This window comes from Pristis pectinata, chromosome 16 (assembly GCF_009764475.1).
Source record: "Pristis pectinata isolate sPriPec2 chromosome 16, sPriPec2.1.pri, whole genome shotgun sequence".
NCBI classification, from domain to species: Eukaryota; Metazoa; Chordata; class Chondrichthyes; order Rhinopristiformes; family Pristidae; genus Pristis; species Pristis pectinata.
In genome coordinates, this window is record NC_067420.1 from 9,324,520 (window position 1) to 9,345,765 (window position 21,246).

The 21,246-nt window shown below is 43.0% G+C and overlaps 1 protein-coding gene across 3 annotated transcripts in view; it reads right to left on the minus strand.

Annotated features, from left to right (window-relative positions):
* The window catches only part of LOC127578699 (cadherin-22), a 783,176-nt gene that overhangs the window by 402,903 nt on the left and 359,027 nt on the right, over positions 1-21,246 (minus strand). For all 3 annotated transcript variants that reach the window (XR_007957561.1, XM_052031006.1, XM_052031005.1), the window contains exon 4: positions 15,932-16,051. Coding sequence is in view for 2 of the 3 variants with exons in the window: in XM_052031006.1 (XP_051886966.1) it covers positions 15,932-16,051 (120 nt within the window). In the remaining variant the exon portion in view is untranslated. The remainder of the gene's footprint in view (positions 1-15,931; positions 16,052-21,246) is intronic.

Here is a 21,246-nt window from a genome sequence, read left to right on the forward strand (position 1 = left end):
TATTCAATTTGCCACTTGCAAAGATTTATCCGAGGGCATGGATTTGTACATAATCGGAGCCATGGGAATCCAAGGGAGCAATTGGATGCTTGAATCAGGCAGAAATTTATGTTTAGTTCTATACAGAGACCTTCGCACTTCTCAGTTATACATAGGTCATTAGGTAGCTATTTCTCACAGACTTTCACTATTATCCATTTATCACACAGTAACAGGGGGTTTGTGTCCATTGCACTGGCAATTAGTTACTGTGGAACTTTTGGTGCATACGTAAGGTTTAACAATTATAGGTTAGTGACACATTAAGGAATTGATGCAATAGAAACTGAAATAAGTTTACATGATCCTTTTTTTTTATCCTCATCTAAGTGAACCGATGGAAGTATGTGCCAGGGATGAAGGTCAGATTATTTAAATGTGGCATTTTCCTGTTCAAATGATAAGTAACATCAAAAGTCATTTTAAACTAAAGAAAATGATGAGGACATGTCACATCCACACAACCTTTATCAGAGTCACATTTCATGAAAGAACTAACTTTTCAGGTGCACTAATTCATTTGTGTATGAACAGATATTAAAGGCCGAGAGAGACATCTTTGACAGTGGTGGATATTCAACCAGTGATATTCTCATGGTTTCAGCGATACTTCGGCAGGGGCAAGGGGGCCAAGTCATCTCTGCTACATGGCTATTATCTGACCTCCTGGTGAAACCCTTGTGGGAGCTGGTGTACAACGGCTACCTCACGTTAAAAGAGACCAGGCACAATGTGAAGTTCAGGACCTGGAATGTCAGGATCCTCATGAACAATCCCAACAGCAACAGAACTAACATCACTCTGCCATCATAGCTTGGGAACTCAGACACATTGACATGTGGGTGAGACACACCGGGCAGGAGGTGGCCAGGCCAAGGAATAAGACAGTGGGTACACCTTGGGGTCATAGAGTCATAGAGCATGGAAACAGGCCTTTCAGCCCAACTTGTCCATGCTGACCAAGTTGCCTACCTGAGCTCTTCCCATTTGCCTGCATTTGGCCCATATCCCTCTGAACCTTTCCTATCCATGTATCCGTCCAAATGTCTTTTCAATGTCATAATTGTACCCACCTCTACCATTTCCCCTGGCAGCTTGTTCCACATACTCACCAACAGGTGTATGAAAAACTTGCCCCACAGATCCCCTCTCCCCTTAAACCTATGTCCTCTAGTTTTAGGCTCCCCTACCCTGGGAAAAAGACTGTAACAATCTACACTATTTACACCCCTCATGACTTTATAAACCTCCATAAAGTCAACCTTCAGCCTCCTTTGCTCCAGAGAAAACAGTCCCAGCCTATGCAGTCACTCCTTATAACTCAAGCCCTCCAGACCCAGCGCATCCTTGTGAATCTTTTCTGCACCCTCCCTAGCTTAGTCACATCCCTTCTGTAGCGTGATGACCAGAACTGCACACAATACTCCAACTGCAGTCTCAACAGAGTCTTGTGAAGCTGTCACAGGTCGTCCCAGCTCCTGTACTCAGTGCCCTGACCGACAAAGGCAAGCATGCCGAACACCTACCTCAGCAGCCTGTCTACATGTGTCTCCATTTTCAGGGAACTACGTCCTTGACTCCTTCTGGAGAGGCAGACTGAAAGAGGAACATCGTCTTCACAGAGTGCACTTTGCCACCCAAAACAAACTAGTCAGGTGTCTCAGCGACTCCCCCCGTGGAATTAGTGATTTTCTTATGACCCATCAGCCCCAACACATTACATTCATCAGTGCATGTGCCCAATTCTAGAAGCTTCCGACAAGCCCAAGGAGGCACTTATTCTGACCTTGAAAAAATCCACCCTGGTCCACATCCGAAAGGGAGATAAACTGAGACATGTCTTCCAAGGATAGGTTGAGTGAGTTAGGGCTTTTCCCTTTGGAGAGAAGGAGGATAAGAGGTGACTTGATAGAGGTGTACAAGATGGTAAGAGGCATAGATCGAGTGGACAGTCAGAGACATTTTCCCAGGGCAAAAATAGCTAACACTAGGGGGCATAATTTTAAGGTGATTGGAGGAAGGTATAGGGGGGATGTCAGGGGTAAGTTTTTTTACACAGAGAGTGGTGGGTGCGTGGAACGCATTGCCTGTAGAGGTTGTGGGGGCAGATACATTAGGGACATTTAAGAGAATCTTAGATAGACACGTGAATGACAGAGAAATGGGAGGCGATGTGGGAGGGAAGCGTTAGATAGATCTTAGAGCAGGATAAAATGTCGGCACATTGTGGGCTGAAGGGCCTGTACCGTGCTGTAGTGTTCTATGATCCTCAAGGCAAGGGTGGAAAGGCGCAACCCTCTGTGATGGGCAAGGAAGGGGGGAAGAGGGTTAACTCCAAAAGGGTCCTCCTCTGGAAAAAGCACAGTCATGCCACAACCAACACCCTCTTTCGTCAGATGGACAAGCACAAAACTTCATGGCAGCATACCTGGTCCAGGCTCTGGTCCCTGTGAGGTGATAGCAGAGGAACTACAAAGATGTTCACATCACCCATGTCATCCCACATACCGATGACTGCTGGACTGACCACTGCCTAATCGGCCTGTTATCTCCACCATCCTGGCCCCAAAACATTGGTGCTCACAGAATTTTTTGTTGCAAGATCATTGTCAAACCATTCAAGGACCCCACATAGCCAGTTCCCCTCAACAAGACCTCATAGACAACCTGTCCATTTCCAGCCTTCAGGAGCTGTTGTCTGTCCACACCTAATGGACTGTACTGAAGTCTACTGTAATTGGCACCTATAAAAAGACTCAGCTTCTCTTCAGTGAAGAACGAGGACCATAGAGGAGCAAATTAACAGTAAGTACAAGGTGTTCCTGCATTGGTAACTCTACCATTTCTGAGGCAGCAACAAAGGGGTCTCCCTGCTGTGTGTCACAGGGAGAGACTCACAAAGGTCCTTCTCAACCATCTCCTCCCAGTGGCTGAGTAGATTCTCCCCAAATTGCAGTGTGGGCTCTGTCCATCAAATAACACATCAGTACACTTCTGTATAGTGCCCTCTACATTTAGGTCTGAACCATAACATATATTGTAGAAAGTCAGCATCCAAGTACCACTGGTAACAGCCTTCCAAGCATGGCAATATTCAACAAACTTTACCCTGTCAAACTCAAACAGAAAATGCTGGAAACACTCAGTAGGTCAGGCAGCATCAGTGGAAAGAGAAACAGTCAACACTTTCTCTGCAACTCTTTGTACAACCGTTTTTCTTTCCATAGGTCACAGCTCCCTAAGTTTTAAGACACAAAAGACTCTACAGATGCTGGAAATCTGGAGAAACACACGTAGAATCCCGATGAAGGGTCTGGACCCCAAACATCGACTGTCCATTTCCCTCCATAGATGCTGCCTTACCTACTGAGTTCCACCAGCTTTTTGTGTGTGTTTCTCCAGAATGCTATGAATAAGGATAAGAATAGACTTTAAGGGGAAGTATTAAATTGAGGCAGGGCATAGTATGAGAATATTAGGCCAGTGTAGCTAGGGAGAGTTAATTGGGAAAAATTGTTTTTGGGCAAATCCACATCTATCATGTGGACTATTAGAGTTTGACAGGGTAAATCTATCATTTAAAGACCAACTGCACAGAGTACAGGACAGGTATGTTCCAGTAAGAAGGAAGGAAAAGGATGGCAAAGTAAGGGAACCCTGAATGTCGAGAGAGGTGGTGAACTTAGTCAAGAGGAGAAAGGCTGGCATTCAGAGTTGAATACTCAGGTTTGGGAAGCTAAAACTGAACAGAGCCCTTGGAAAATATAAAGAAGACAGAAAAGAAGGGAACTAGGAGAGCCAGGAGCAGCCCTGGAGAGTCCTCAGCAAGTAGGATTAAAGAGAATCCTAAGGTATTCTACACATCTATCAAGAACAAGAGGATAACCAGGGAGAGGGCAGGACCACTCAAGGAGGGAACGTGCTTGGAGGGAGAGGATGTGGGCAAGGTCCTAAATGAGTACTTTGTGTTGGTGTTCACCAAGGAGAAGGATATGGAGGATAGTGAGATCAGTGTGGAGCATGCTAATGTACAAGGGCATTTTGAGATAAAGGAAGAAGTAGTGTTGGATCTCTTTAAGAACATTAAGGTGGAAGTCCTCAGGTCCTGATGGAATATAACCCAGGTTATTGAGAAAGACAAGAGATGAGATTCTTGGGGACTTGACCAAGATCCTCATGTCCTCTCTAGCCACAGGCAAGGTCCCAGAGGACTGGTGAGTAGCTAGTGTTGCTCCTTTGTTTAAGAAGGGAAGTGGGGATAATCCTGGTAATTATAGGCCGGTGAGCCTCATGTCAGTGGTAGGGAAGCTGTTGAAGAAGATTCTTAGGGATAGGATTTATGAGCATTTGGAAAATCATGTCCTAATTAGGGATGGCTTTGTGCAGGGCAAGTTGTGTCTTACTAACTTGATTGAGTTTTTCGAGGAGGTGATGAAGGTGATTGATGAAGGTAGAGATGTGGATGTTGTCTACATGGATTTTAGTAAGGTGTTTGACAAGGTCCATCATGGGAGGCTCATCCAGAAGATTGAGATGAATGGGATCCATGGTGATTTGGCCGTTTGGATTCGGAATTGGCTTGCCCATAGATGACAGAGGGTAGTGGTCGATGAGACTTATTCTGGCTGAAGGCCCGTGACTTGCTGTGTTCCACAGGGATCTGTACTGGGACCTCTGCTGTCTGTGATATATATAAATGATTTGGATGAAAATGTGGATGGGTGGGTTAGTAAGTTCACAGACAACATGAAAATTTGTGGCATTGTGGATAGTGTAGAAGGCTACCGAAGGATACAGCAGGATATAGATCAATAACCGATATGGGAGGAGAAATCGCAGATGGAGTTTGATCTGATCAAACATGAGGTGTTGCACTTTGGGAGATCAAATGTAAAGGGACAGTATACAGTTAATGGCAGGACCTTTAACAGTGTTGATGTACAGAGAGATCTTGGGGTTCAAGTCCATAGTTCTCTGAAAGTGGCCACAAAATCGATAGGACAATAAAGAAGGCATATGGCATGCTTGCCTTTATTTGTTGAGGCATTGAGTTCAAGGATCAAGAAGTTATGTTGCAGTTTTATAAACCTCTGGTTAAGCTGCATCTGGAGTATTGTATTCAATTCCGGTCATCCCATTATAGGAAGAATGTGGAGGCTTCGGAGAGGGTGCAGAAGAGGTTTACCAGGACGCTGCTCAGATTAGAGGGCATGTGCTATAAGGAGAAGTTGGACAAACTTGGGTTGTTTTCTCTGGAGGCTGGGGGGGGAGACCTGATAGAAGTTTATAAAATCATGACAGGCAGCGGTAGAATAGACAGCCAGTATCTTTTTCCTTGGTTTGAAATGTCTGATACTAGACAGCATGCATTTAAGGTAAGAAGGGGAAAGTTCAAAGGAGATCTGCAGAGAAATTTTTTTTACACAGAGAGTGGTGGGTGCCTGGAACGTTCTGCCAGGGGTGGTGGTGGAGGCAGATATGATAGAGGTGTTTAAGAGGCTCTTAGATAGGACATGAATATGCAGAGAATGGAGGAATATGGACCATGTGCAGGCAGAAGGGATTAGATGTCATTAGTTTAATTAACTTGGCATAACACTGTGGGCCAAAGGGCCTGTTCCTGTGCTGTACTGTTCCATGTTCTATGTTCTATATTCTAGATGTTAACTGGCCTGTTGAGTTTTCCCAGCATTTTCTGTTTGTGTTTCAGATTTCCAGCAAATGCACTTTTATTTTCCCTCAAACATTACCCTTTGCCTCACACAAATGAGCCAATTTTATATCCTCTTTGCCCCTTTCCCTTTAGTCCTGTGGACTTCTACAGCCATGGTGGATCCTGTCAAGAGTCCTGTTAAGATTTCTTTCTTGCCTACCCCATATCATTTGGCAGTTTGAGAGAAGAGCTCCACAACAATTTACTGAACCAGTAATAAAACCATGGTCACAAAGCACTCAGCTGATATCTATGAAGGCAATATTCAACTGTAAAGTAGTTAAGTCTTTTTATCTGCATTAGTAATGTGACAATATTCTCATCCAAAGATGAATTATACAAAGGGCACTACAAGGTGGGTCCTTGTTCTCATTCCCTTGATGTGGATAGTAAATATTTGCAGTTACACGAAACATGAAGTGAAGCCAGCATTTGAGTCAGACTCATGAACTCTTGGGTCGTGGAACATCATGGAATCATACAGCATGGAATCAGACCCTTCAGCCCAGCAAGTGTGCATTTACCATCACGCACATGGTTAATCTAATCCTACACTAATCCCACTTTATTCAAATCAGCTCCCCCAGACTCCACCACTCACATACACACTAGCAGGCAATTTATCATGGCCAATTAACTTTCCAATTTGTATGTCTTTGCGATGTGGGTAATGTAAAGTATTAGTGTCGTAACAGAATAGAAAATATGTAATAAATAGAATTATTCTGACAAGACTGAATATGAACCAATCATTGATACTTCCAACTCATTCATCCCTGCGCAAAAGGCAACAAGATATATTAGTAGCAGGACAGCATGCAAACCAGTAGAGGAACTATTGTTATACAAAGGTTCTGTTTGATCCATCTGTACTATTTTATGTGATGCTGGTTACCATAACGACAGGAAAGCCATAATTACCTTGAGAGAGCATGTGTTGTTCAACAAAGATAATATCAGGGCTCAGGAACTATATATAGTGAAGAAAGATAAGGGAACTGGTGAAGTGTTCAAATTTATGCAGCACACCATACCTTTGGACATTGTAAAGATATTTATAAGGGATCACTTTAATCATGGTTTTGCAGACAAATTCAATGGACAACTAGTGTGGAAAGATCAGGAAGTCTGTTTGGGCGACCTTAGAAGTCTCTACCCTCAAGGAATGGTGGTGCAGCATCTTTCATGTCTACCAAAGCAGACAGGCAATGTAGCAGAGTGCTGCCCCTCCCATGGGGAGTTGGCCTCTCCCACCACCAACAATGCCCGAGTACTCTGCTCTGAATGCCAGCTTCGATTTGATGCGAACATTCACATTGAACCCACACAATCAGGTTAAGGAACCAAATCAAATTCAGCAGCAACCAAATATCTGCTTCCCAGTGTTCATTAAAAATATTAAAGTACAAATCAGACAGAAGATTGTGGCAAAGAGAGAAATCAAAAGGTGTAGTTGTTGGAAAACTGAAATTCTAGAGGAAAGTTCTATGATCACTCAGCAAGTCAGGCAGCATCTGTGGAGAGATATAAACAGTTAACCTTTCAGGCTGACAACCTTTTGTCAAGAGTTCTAACAAATGGTCATTGACCTGAAGTGTTGACTGGATTTCTCCCTCCACAGATGCTGCCTGACCTGCTGAGCACCTCTGATATTTTCTGTTTTCCTGTGAATTGAAAATCACTTTAAATTGTTGAGCAAGTCATGCCACAGGCTGGTTTTATCCTTACTGGAATGTAGGAGGCTGACGGGTGATGTTTCAGAGGTTTATAAAATTATGAGGGTCACAGAAAGGATAGAAAATCCGAGTCTTTTCCCGAGGGCAGGGGAGTCTACAACTAGAGGGCATAGGTCTGAGGTGGGAGTGGAGAAATTTAAAGATGATCTGAGGGGCAAAGTTCTTCACACAGAAGGTGGTGGGTACATGGAATGAGTTGCTAGAGGAAATGTTAGGGACAGGTACAATTACAATGTTTAAAAGACATTTGGATAGGTACATGGATAGGAAAAGTTTAGAGGGATATGGGGCAAATAGAGGGAATAGCACCTTGGCCGGCATGGACAATTTAGGCTGAAGGGCCTGTTTCCCTGCTGTATAACTCTATGACTGTGTGACACCCTGTCATTGCTTCACAGTTTTACACTCCATGGTTGTTGTGTCTGTTACCTTTGCACAGTCTTTTCCCACAAAGAGCACAGATTAATTTAGAGTATCCCTTTAGTGTGTGATATTGTTAATTAAGTTATCCAGTCAATCAGATAAACAAGATGAAATTTCCTTTTCATTGTTTTCACAGTCCTTAAGCCTTATCGGTTGAGGTTCTCATTGTTGGTGTGATGGTTCAGATTCCCAGATTCCTTGTCCTTGCTGCATCATTACCAGCTCCCACTTTCAGTGGTTTGGTTGCTCAAACATTTTTGAGGTGAAAGGTAGAGGAACAGTTCAACGAACGAGGCATGATATGAGGTGTTCTCCTGTATCAACCTCTAGGCAATGGTGCTGCTTGAATCTCTCTGATAAGGAGCTCTTCCATTTTCATGACATGGACAGTGATTTGCCCCTAAACTGATGGCATCCCTGGAACGATTCACTAACAAGGGAAATTACTGTGCAAGAACTGGTTAAGTGTGCCACATAAACCAAACGCAATGCAAAGTGCTATCAGAACAAGGAAAAAAAAAGTTGTAGGAAATCTGAAAATAAATTCTGATAATCTTCCCCTAGAACTAACAGCAGCTGGTTGGATTATGCAAATAAGGCATTTGTTATTTCTGAATTCCACACATTAATTATTTACTTAGATTAAACATGGGAAATGTAAACAAATCTTGAGGTATAATAAGATTAGAAACATCTAATTTCAAATTGACGAACAGATTCTGTGTTAAAATAACATGAACTAATGGAAGATTGTCCAAACTCACCTGTGTCTCTCAACATCATGCAGGTGAACCATGCACAGAAAACCATTTGTCCCTTCAGGGGTCCAATTTCCAAAGTGGATGATGAATTTCCCAGTTTTCAAACTTTCAACATCTTTCTTATGAATGGGATTGAAGTGTTAAGGGTTTGAAAGGTAGAGACTGGGCTTGGGGTAGCCAAATTAATCAATGAGTTCATGTAGTCCTAATGAGCTGATGTAGTGCTATACAGCGCTGTGCTCCCTCCTCACTGCCCTGCCAGTCCTGATGAAGGGTCTTGGCCCGAAACGTCAACTGTTTATTTCCCTCCATGGATGCTGCCTGACCTGTTGAGTTCCTCCAGCACTTTTTGTGTATTGCTCCAGATTCCAGCATCTGCAGAATTTCTTGTGACAGAGTTTTTAAACATGTTGGCTGGCAGTTCTGTCATTTTCACATCAGCGTTTACGGCCACGCACACAGAAGCCACTTTTCCGTGCCCATGAGACTTGTTACTGCAGGTCCTAAAGGTGACCTCTGCCTCAGCAAGCCTCATAATGGTGCTGACTGCCCAGTTCAGTGCAGTCCACTTTAAGGTAAAACCTGGCTCCCTTTTGGTCCATACAAAAACAAACCATCCCTTACCAACGTATGTGCCAATTGCCTGACCTTGCCTCAACCCAATTCTTCACTGGAGACACAAGAGACTGCAGATGCTGGAATCTGGAGCAACAAACAATCTGTTGGAGGAACTTAGTGGGTCGAGCAGTACCTGTGGGAGATTCTGGCAAAGGACTGAGTCCTGATGCAGAGTTTCAACCCAAAATGTCGATCATTCCTTTCATCCTACAGATGCTGCTCAACCTACTGAGTTCCTCCAGCAGATAGTTTGTAACACCGACTCATTGCTTCACTATGTGTCCTGCCTCACAACCATTGGTTGCAACCCTTAACCACCATTCATACAGTACCCTTACTACCTATCCCATCTTCCCACCTATTAAACCTACCCTTCCCACACATCTCCAAGCCTACACCCCTCCCATCCACCCCATTCTGAAATGTCAACTTACTCCTTTTATCATCACAGATGTTGCTTGACCCGCTGAGTTCTTCCAGCATTTTGTTTGTTGTTCCAGAATCCAACATCAGTGGTCTCTTTTGTCTATCATACCCGCAATACTTGTAAATCCAACCCCTGGATAACAATCCCCTGATTACCAAGTCACGTTCTGACTACCTACCAAGCACTGAATCTAACCTCACTAATTCCTATCAGCTCCAACAATGATTAGCCCCATACTCCCTCAAAATTACTTAAAAGTTGGCTTAACCAATTTTCTCTACACTTGAGTCATTGCATAATTGATGTTGTTAATTTATGTTCCTCTTGTGAAATTTGTGTATCTGATGCTATGTGCCTGTGATGCTGCTGCAAGGAAGTTTTTCATTGCACCTGAACATACATGTACATGTGCATATGACAATAAACTTGACTTTGACGATTGAATCCATTAGTGGTGAATGCACAAGCCAGTCATTTGTTGTGTCCGCCTTGAAGCTTTAGACCAATGTGTCTTTTGATATATGAAATTTTCTCTAGGCTCTGCTTTCAGCAGCCTCTAAAGTAGCACACGTTTCAAAGGAGAGGAAATACAGCTTTTTATTGCTATCCTTGTCCCATCATGCACGGTGATGGATAATTGGGAGACCTGCACTGAAAACAATAAGCCATGCCTCACTATTGCTGCCTCAAGTCCATTTGGTGTATATGGGAATCGCTTGTGTTTCCACCGACACAGTGGTCCCTAAATGGCCAGGACTATCAACAGTGATATTGAGCTGAGCTTTCACTGCATGGCCCTGATTTAGTGCTTAATTAAACCTACAGCTCCCATAGAAACTGCAGTATAATTTATTGGCAACTTACAAACAGGAGTGTTTGAATCCACTTGAGGTAGGAGGCACTCAGCTTATGTGAGGGGTCAACACAAGGTAGACCTGGCTCACACGTTACGCAGATGGATTCCTCTCTCTCTCTTTTGCTGATTGACAGGAAAAGTGAGAGATGTAAAGAGGTCGACATTGTCAGCACAAGCATCACTTTTTCTTAACCTGATCACCAATGTGGACTTTATAACAGCTGGTGGGAGTGAGAACACGACTAACAGGTAGGAACCCTCAGCTTACAACCGCACATCAAAAGAACTGATTGGGATCATAATGAGGCATTGCAGCTTTAATCTCTGGCATTCATAATTTTAAAACCAGGAGTTAAACTATCAGTCAGCTGCACAGAACCCGGCAGTAATGAACTGCTGTGGGCAGTTATGCCAAATCAAAATAGTCTGTTACTCATTAGAATCTACCATTTGAAGATGCAAAAAAGTGAACCCAAAATGAAGAACAGAGGTTACTGAAGAAATGCTCCCAAAAATGGAATTTTTAAGATTGTACAGTAATTGATAAGCTGGAAGTCAGCAATCATTGGCTGTAGAGAAATGTTTGGGGTCAGTACCCATCACTAATATTGTCATTTTCGTCCTAAACAGCAGTCTATTATTGGAAAAATGGGGTTAATCACTTGTCAATTACAAGGCATCATTTCAAACAAATTGAGCATGTCGGCTGCTTTGGACAATTCATCTCTCTCTCTCTCTCTCTCTCTCTCTCTCTCTCTCTCTCTCTCTCTCTCTCTCTCTCTCTCTCTCTCAACATTTCCCAAGCTCGTTTCAGTCGATGTGGTTCATTGATGATTCCCGTTCGCTGCTATTGCTTTGCCTCTGCAGATGCAATAATAATAAGCATATAATGGCACTCCACAGTAAAGTTTCTCACCAGCAGTTAAACTTCTCCTGTATAATCCAGGAGGTGACCAAAGGAAGGAGTAAAAGGAGGAAATAGTACTTTCTGTTGCTCCTTCGCACATTGTGAATAAAAATTCAACACCTAGAATGCACAGCAGCACTGTTGGTGTCTGGTTTGTGCAGAGGCTAAGCAATATTGAACTATGGAGAGGAAAACCAGCACATTAGCGATATACTGAGTGGAGCATTTTGTGAGGAATGAACATACCAGGGATCAAAATAAATATGAAAAAATTAGAGGAAACTGGGACAGGTTCTCTGAGGGATACAAGTCTTATCAATCAACTTCAAAAATAAACCATATCGGGGCTTAAAGAAGTGCGTGTGTGTGTGTGTGTGTGTGTGTGTGTGTGTGTGTGTGTGTGTGTGTGTGAGTGAGAGAGAGAGAGAGAAAGAGAGTGTGTGTGTCTATGTGAGTGTACATGTGTGTGAGTGTGTGTGTATTTGCATTTGTGTGTGAGTGTATTAGTGTGTGTGTGTGTGTGAGAGAGTGTGTGTTGGTGGTTGTGTATGTGTGCGTTATTGTGTGTGTGTGTGTGTGAGAGAGAGAGAGAGAGAGTGTGTGTGTCTATGTGAGTGTACATGTGTGTGAGTGTGTGTGTATTTGCATTTGTGTGTGAGTGTATTAGTGTGTGTGTGTGTGTGTTATTGTGTGTGTGTGTGAGAGAGTGTGTGTTGGTGGTTGTGTATGTGTGCGTTATTGTGTGTGTGTGTGTGTGTGTGTGTGTGTGTGTGTGTGCGCGCGTGCGCGCGCGCTAAAGGATAAAGAATTGAGTGACAAGATGGGAAGATGACTTTGGGAATTCAATTACCCACCAGTGAACTTTCATTCTGCAAAACTTATTTGAACGATAACTCATTCACCAGGATTTGATGTTCAACAGCTTTTGCCAGCGACTGCAACTATGTTTACCCACAGATTTTACAGGGATATGCCATGTTCTGATTAGAACTAACAGTATCTCCCCAGGGAGGTCTGGTGTCTTTGGGATCTGCCAGTCCTGGTGTGGACACCAAGGTGCCAAACTTCTTAACTGCATTCCAGCATTGCTATCCTTGTGAATCTAACCCAATTGCAAGAAGTTCAGCAATTTCCCACCATTTACAATGGAGAATTTGATTAAACACCCTGTGCCAATCGACTGGGAAGTTCTACTGCATTGACCTCAATAGAAGAGAACGGCTGTAAGGGATTAAGGGATTGGCTTTAATTGTTTGCTTGTTTGAGTGTTTTAAATGCTTTTTTTAGTATTTTGATAATTTTCAATTTTTTAACATTTTGACAATATTTCTGTACGTTTCTAAATGTTAGAATCTCAGAATCCCTGGGGTAAGAGAGAAATTTCCATGGTTCCTGCTCCTGATTGGTATCTTATCAATCCTTATAAAACATGCATGTGTACACACTGGACGAGATCAACTCTGGTGTCAAGTCTGTTCCCTTATTCCCCCAGATCCTGACCATCGCGCCCTGAAAAGACTCATACATAAAGAATGGAGACTTACTGGAGTGAGGCACCAGAGAAATACATGGACCTTTGAGCCTGGACCCCATTAAGAATAAAAATTAGAGAGGAGAAACATTCCCCCTTCTTAATCTTGGTAAATCTTGTTTTGAAACACCTTTCTGTATTCAGGTTTTGTGCTTGTAGATATTTATTCCTCGACCAACATCACTGATCCGGTTATCATCGGTATCACGTTGCTGGCTGGGGTCTATGCTGAGCACGGATTGACCGTTTCATTTCCTCTTCTGCATGAGAGATTGCACTTCATTAAGCACCTCACTGTGTGTAGAGTACTTTGAGGTATCTCAGCGTGAAGAGCGCTAAATAAGTGCAAGTCTTTATTGTGTTATTTTCTTTTCCTAGTCTAAATAATTGGATGATTTGTTTTTTTGTTGTGCGATACAATTTGTAATTATTTGGAATAAACACTAGTTCATGCAGTTTGGCGTACTACTGTGACATAACCATAAATTTCACACCTGAAAGAAGAACACTGTCAATACACTAGGTAACAATTTAGATAATTCAGTTTATCATTTATTCATTCAAGTACTCTCCATATATGTTTTCTCCACCTGTAACATATTTTTAATATGTTTTTGCTTGTCATATATTATTGCATTTGTGCCTGTATATTATCTAGAAGGCAATAGGCACAAAACCTTTCACTCTTCAAACACTGTTGCAGATCATTTCAGTTTGATGGAACACAATGTTGAATATGGTCTAAATAGCTCAGAGCATCCCTTCTTCAATAGATGTTCATAGGCATTCTAACTTAATTGCCAGCCTAAATCTGCAAGCACCCACATCATGAACAGTCCACAATTCAGTACTTTTAATGTCAAAAACATTCTTTTGAGCACCTGTGAACATTGAACCAAAGTAGAATAAATTCGGAAGGGTGCTCTGAAGTTTGAACAAAGAGGCTTGGTCTTGCGCTGCATTAGATGTGCTGTATAAAAGCAAGTGGCTGTTGACTAAGAAAGTTTAGAGAAAGAATTATAGACCAACTTGGCTAAAAATATTTCCTGGGCATCCCTCTACAAAATGTTGACATCTGGATAAATACGGCACTACATTAATATGTGTTTTTATGAATAAACCATTAAATTCAATAGCTTCAGATCCTTGATATTTGATTTTTGGACCTCTTTGTGGCTCTGCTGCCAATAGCACAGACCTAAGAGCCAATATTTGACTGTTTATGTGCCTGCTGTGACAGAACTTCTCCCAACTTTCTCTCCCTCACTAAGCGACCATGACTGGAGCCAGCAAAGTCGGCAGCTGACAGAAATCTGAGATCAAGTATGGCCTGAGGCCAAGGTAAGAAATCAACCCACTGACTTACACCAGAACTTGGACGAGCTGCTCAACGATACTGCTTCACCAAATGACTTTCCAATGAGGCTGCCACAGAAGGTCCCAACAATATCTTAAGCATCCAATACAGGAACATCTCTGGCTCACACAACCAACAGATAAAGAGAAACAATACATTGACTCAGTTTTTCTCTCTCCATTAGGACAGCCAGACACAGAAGCAGAATCAGCTCTAATTGCCGCATTAACTCATTTGACCTGGTCTCAACCTATTACGGGTCTTCCCTTTGTCCAATCCCCACCTTCTCTGCAACATAAAAAGTATATTTTTTTAATCTTCCTTTCCCTGTTTTTGACCTGAACCATTTGCTCTACTTCTCTTCCCACCGATGCTGCCTGACTTGCTAAGAATTTCCAACATTTGATGTTTTTATTTGAAGCACTATCCAAGCCTGGCATGCATCGAATGAATAACAGCAGTGCAATGAGAACTACTGATCAACTTGTGTTACAAGGTGTGGTCAATGTATCAAAATGTGATGACCAGCTGTTATTCCAGGGTAATAATCCTGCCTGGATACTGCAGATGCTGAAGCAACACACAAAACGTTGGAGGAACTCAGCGGATCAGGCAACATCTGTGGAGGGAAATGGACAGTCGACATTTTGGGTCGAGACCTTTCATCTGGACTCAAACCTGTTGAGTTCCTCTGGTGCTTTGTGTGTTGCTAATAAGCATGCCTTCCAGTCTTTAAAAAAATGTCATCACACGTTAGTGCAAAGTACACTTTCCCTGAATCTTGGTAAATAGGATGACCGCCCAATCAAAACAGCAAATGGCATGTTGAACATCAGTTAGGAACAGCATTTAAAACTCAGTGCCAAAAATCAATCAGTTTGAATGATTATGGACTAATAAGGTCATGTTCTCCATTGATGAAAAGAAATGGGTTAATCAATACTTTTATAGAAAGGGATGATCCTGCTGTCTGTATTATTCCAATATTCCGGGGCCTATTAATAGACAATGTGACAAGAAGGAAAAGCATTGGGAAAGAAGCAACAAGGGGACAACAAGAGAAGTGAAGGAAGAAAGGAATGTGATGGAAAAAGAGGAACGGAGAACCAAGACAAAACAAAAAAGAGGGAGAATGAGGGAGTTAAAAAAAAAGCAAAAGGGGAATGCATAGAAAAGAAAGGATGTGTGAGACACAGAAAAGAAAAATAGATTGAGAGAAGGAAGAGAGAGGGAGAGTCACAGAAAGAAAAAAACATTGGAGAACAAGGCAAAAGAAACAACAGCAGTTGGGAGAGGGTGAAGAATGAGGACATTTAAGGAGCATGTACTTGAGAGTAAATGAAGTGCAGGAGATGATAAGTATAGATGTAGGGGAGGAAGATACATTTAAATCATTATGCAAGGACATTCAGTCATTATGACAATACTCTGACAAATTTGAGGCCTGGAGATGCTAAATATTCCTTTCTAAAAGGCCCTGATTGTGCAGAAAAACCAACAGAGCCTGGTATTTCTTTCCTATAGCAAGAACTGTATTCAGGACAAGGTGCAGCTCCTACCTACCAGTCTTGAGGTCCACTGTGAATTGGTCCTGTTCCTCCACTAGACTGTACAACAACCTTGCACTGCTTCCATATGTTGGATCATCTGCATCTGAAGCAGTCACCTGCATCACAGAGGTCCCTGCAGGAAACAGGAACAACGTTAGTCATTTTTTTTTAAAACTAATTACACATGACATTAAATTACACAGTGAATGAATTGTTATATTTAAAGAAGGAATTTGTGAGATCAATTTGTTAGCTTCAAGAGAGATCACCTCCAGGTTCTTACTGCTACATTGAAGTCCATGTACTTAAAGTCCAGTTCTGCCATTAAACAGGTGGTCAGTAGGCTCATCTGCTGCTTCATTCTTGCCCCATACCAAATCCAAAGAATGGGATTATTTAGTAATTGTTCCCAGACATTACACAATTCCTGCAGGAAACTGACCCATGGAACTTTGTCATTCCATTGTGGAAGACTTCAGGGCTCATTATGTCTCCCCTCTGCTCTTTCACTGGTCCAAAAGATTAGTGAACCTATTATATTGTGGGGCCCACTTTAAGTTCCATGTCGCAAATGTGCAGGTAGTGTTACCAAAGGTTGAAAAAACAACAAGATACTGGAGGAACTCAGCAGGCCAGGCAGCATCCGTGGAGAAAAGCGGACAGTCAACGTTTCTGGTCAGAACTGAAGATAGGAAAAGGGGAAGCCCAATATATGGTGGGGGGGGGAAACAGAGCAGTGATAGGTGGACAAAAGAGGGGAGGTAGGGTGGGCACAAGGTGGTGATGGGTAGATGCAGGTAAGAGATAGCGATAGACAGTCACGGGGAAGGAGGGGAGAGCAGATCCACCAGGGGATGCGCCAAAGGTATGGAAGCAGGTGCCTCATAGGGAGAGGGGAGAAGAAAAAAATAATAGGCAAGGAGAAAAAAGCGAGATGGGCTAGGAGAGGGAAGAAGAGAAGAGGCTTGGTGTTGGGGGGGTGGAGTTTGCTTAACTTAAAATGGGAGAATTTAATGTTCATGCCGTTAGGCTGTAAGGTCACAAGACAGAAAATGAGATGCTGTTCCTCTAGTTTGTGTTTGTACTTCTCCTGGCAGTGGAGAAGGCCAAGGACTGACATACCAATGATGGAGTGGGAGGGAAAGTTGAAGTGACTGGCAACAGAGTATATCGCGGTTATGGACGGAGCGCAGGTGTTCTACGAAATGGTCACCTAGTCTGCGTTTGGTCTCACTAATGTAGAGGAGGCCACACTTGGAGCACCAAATGCAATAGATGATATTAAGGGAGGTGCAGGTGAATCTCTGCCTCACCTGAAAGGACTGTTTTGGTCCCTGGATGGAGGTGATGAAGGTAGTATAGGGGCAGGTTTTACACTTCTGGTGGGGGCAGTGGCAAGTCCCCAGGGTAGAAGCGGGATGGATGGGGGGGGGGGGGAAGGAGTGAACGAGGGAGTCACGGAGAGAGCGGTCCCTGCGAAAGGCAGAAAGGGGTGGGGAAGGGAAGATATGTTTGGTGGTGGGTTCTCGTTCGAGATGGCAGAAGGGGCGGAGAATAATGTGTTGCATATGTAGGCTGGTAGGATGAAACACGAGAACAAGGGGGACCCTATCCCTGTTGGGTCTGGGAGGGGTGGGGGTGAGAGTGGAGGTGCGGGAAACGGCAGAGATGTGGGTACAAGCTCTCTGGACCACAGTAGGGGGGAAGCTACAGTAAGTAAAGAAGCTGACATCTCAGATGTCCTGGAGTGGAAAGCCTCATCATGGGAGCAGATGCGGCGGAGGTGGAGAAATTGAGAGAAAGGGATGACATCCTTGCAAGAGACAGGGTGGGAGGTGCTGCAATCAAGGTAGCTGTGGGCGTCAGTGGGTTTGTAGAAGATGTTGGTGGATAAAGAATCTCCTGAGATGGAGATGGAGAGATTGAGAAAAGAGAGAGAGGTATCAGAGATAGTCCAAGTGAATTGGAGAGCCAGGTGAAAATTTGTGGCGAAATTTATGAAACTGTCAAGTTCCACATGGATGCAAGAGGTGGCACCAATGCAGTCGTCGATATAGCGGAGAAAGAGTTTAGGAGTGGGGCCAGAGTAGGCTTGGAGCAGAGACTGTTCAACGTAGCCAATGAAGAGACCAGCATAGCTGGGGCCTACGTAAGTGCCCATGGCTACGCCCTCGGTCTGCAGAGAGTGAGACGAATCAATAGAGAAGTTGTTTAGAGTGAGGACAAGTTCAGGCAGGTGGAGCAGAGTATTAGTGGAAGGGGACTGGTTCTGTCTCTGGTCAAGAAAGAAGCGGAGGGTGGTGAGGCCATCATGATGGGGAATGGAGGTATACAAGGCCTGGACGCCCATGGTGAAGACGAGGTTGTGCGTGCAGAAAAGTTATGGAAGAGTTGGCTATCATGTGAGGTTTTCACGGATGTAGGTGGGAAGGAATTGGACCAGGCGGACAAAATGGTGTCCAGGTACGAGGATACGAGCTCAGTGGGGCAAGAGCATGCGGAGACGATAGGTCTGCCAGGACAGTGCTACTTGTGGATTATGGGTAGAAGATAGAAGCGGGCAGTCCTAGGTTGTGGGACTGTCATGTTGGTAGCTGTGGGGGGGAGATCTCCTGAGGTGATGAGGTCTGTGATGGTGTGGGAGACAATGTCCTGGTGGTCCTTGGTGGGGTCATGGTTCAGGGGTAGGTAGAAGGAGGTGTCCAAAAGTTGCCATCTGGCCTCTGCAAGGTAGAGGTCATTACACCAGACTACCACGGCATCACCTTTGTCGACAGGTTTGATGACGACGTCAGGGTTTATGCAGGGGGAGTGGAGGGCAGAGTGTTCAGAAGGGGTGAAGTTGGAGTGGGTGAGGGGAGCAGAAGAGTCAAGATGGCTGATGTTGCACTGACAGTTAGCTGTGAATAGGCTACCAAAGATTCTTAGGAAATATAGAAACAGCAGGATTTCTGGGGGAGGAAGAAGTCCCATCCTGTCTCATCCCCAAACATAGAGAGGTGAGAGGAGCTTGTGATAGAGAAGAGACATGCTGGCTATGTTAAAATGTCCTTCTTCTTTGGATGTAACAGTAGTGGAAATGCCACAAATTATTTAGAAGCCACATTGCTCTAGTGAAATAATATTCAGCAAATGTTCATCGATTACAGGTGTACAATGAAGTGGAAAAAGATACAATAAACACGTCATTGAAAAGCAACTCATCGTTATTACTTAGAGTGACATCGTCCTCTGTTCCTTTGAAAAGAAGGTTCTTGAGGAACAGCTAAAGGATAAGACAAAATAAACAAGGGAAATGCAGTGGAGAGTGCCGACAAATAATGGTTCAGAGCCACTGCCCTGAATTAATATAACCTAAATGTTGCGTTGCCCTCAATCCCACAGGTACAATGTGTGGCATTCCTAGTCCAAAATGCGGCAGCTGACATGCTATTTCCAATATATCATTCTCCAATGAAGGAGTTATTTCTTGTGTGATAATTAATGTAAAGACAAAGACCTATCACATGCTCCTTTCAAAACTCAAAGTGATTTTAGCACTCTCTTTTTCTACTTGACTATGAATGTTCAGTATGAGATAGTGTGTGATTGTGAGATTCTTTTCCGTGATTCAAACCATTGGCATTCTGTTTCCTTAAGAATGTTGTGCTTGTAACTGTAGGGTGCAGTCAGCTGCAGATGTCAAGGAAAATGATGCAATCGCTAAGAAATTTAATTTGAAACCAACAAGCGATTCTGGAGTCTTCCCTTCCCTGAGTGCACCGGCCTGACATTACAAGGTGACAATTCTGTGTATCAGGCGTAAAGCTCAGATAATAACAGTAAAGGTTTTTTGAAGCAGGGGTAGTGAATTGTTAAACTTTGTCAGTGACATGCAGAACAGCTCCTGGGGTTTCAAAGGTACAAATTAAAATCGGCAGATTCACCTGGGTGCTTTTTGTGGTTTATAATTTCAATTCAATTAATCTAATTTAAATCCCTTACCTGGCAGAGTCATTGCTCTTCGAAGCTAGTTCCCACATATAATTGGCTCCCCACTGGTTAATCAGAAATTACTTTAAAAATCAGCAGTAATTGAGAAAGGATAAATAAAGGGATATTTTAGTTAGCAAGAGTTTAACAATCGGTCAATTTAAAACAAGGCCAGAAGCTAAAAGCCCGCCTTTGCTGAAAATCCCACGTGTGGGTCCACTTTTTCACAGGCAGAATCCTTAAATCCTTCCAACCAATCAAATCCTGGATTCCTGCCAAATGTCCCTTCCCTAGAAAACATGCTCAAATATGTCAATGCTCAAAATCTGCCTGTCGTACAAGATTTCAACAAAAACGTACACAATGTTTCCTTTTAAAATTAAACACAGTGTTGTTGCATTGTTCTTTCTGAATTATTTATCTATGACAAGGTTTGAAAGAGAGTAGACAATGCAAACGATTTTTCAATACCACCAGAACACTTGACACAGGTATCCTGAGGCTTGGAGTATGCTTTTCAATCATCTTTACTACCAGTTATCTTTATCTAATTGTTTTTGGGTTCATGGATGAAATTTCCTCAATTCTTTCTTCTCCCTCCCCAAGGCCTTCCTGATCTATCTTGGTTGTTGACAGGATTATACAAGTTTTTGTTTCCTTCACCTTTATCTGCAGGAGTGCATTGTCAAGTTTGCCGCAGACCTCATTGACGCAGCATTGAAATCAGGAACTTACTTGACTTCCCGGTAATTAGCACTTTGAATAAAAGGATTGCCATGGTGTGGCTTTGCTATTTAACTGTGTGTAACACCCATACTGTTCAAAAACGTGTCACTGTGCAATAGCTAGAATATCCAAGAGCTACTGGGGAAAAATATGCCTAATAAGCTGAGGACTTTTAGTACTGGTCGGAAGGATTTCAGATTTATCTGCTTTCTAAGCTTCTCTATAATTTGTTAGGTGGATTCATAGAGATTAATGTCTTTTGATTGGCTTTCCTTGTTATGCTATCAATAACTTCCCTTCCTGGCTATAATTGAAGGAATTAGCATAGTTAAGAGAATGCTTACCTGTTGCGCAAGTCAATGAGGTGCTGTTTTGATGGGTTCTTTCCATATTTTATCCTCGTGGATAAATTTCCCACACACTGGGGTTTTTTTTTGAATGGAAACGATTTAATTATACAGGTAGTCAAACATCATAACTTAAAAGTGCCTGCTTGCTGACACAGTGGGCTCCTTCAATGTCTTAATATCTAATATTTCTACCAGTTTGCAAGGTCTTCGGCTCCCAGAGGCTGCAAACTATCAGCATGAAATTGCTCATAACTCAACACTAACCATTGCACAGAGACGC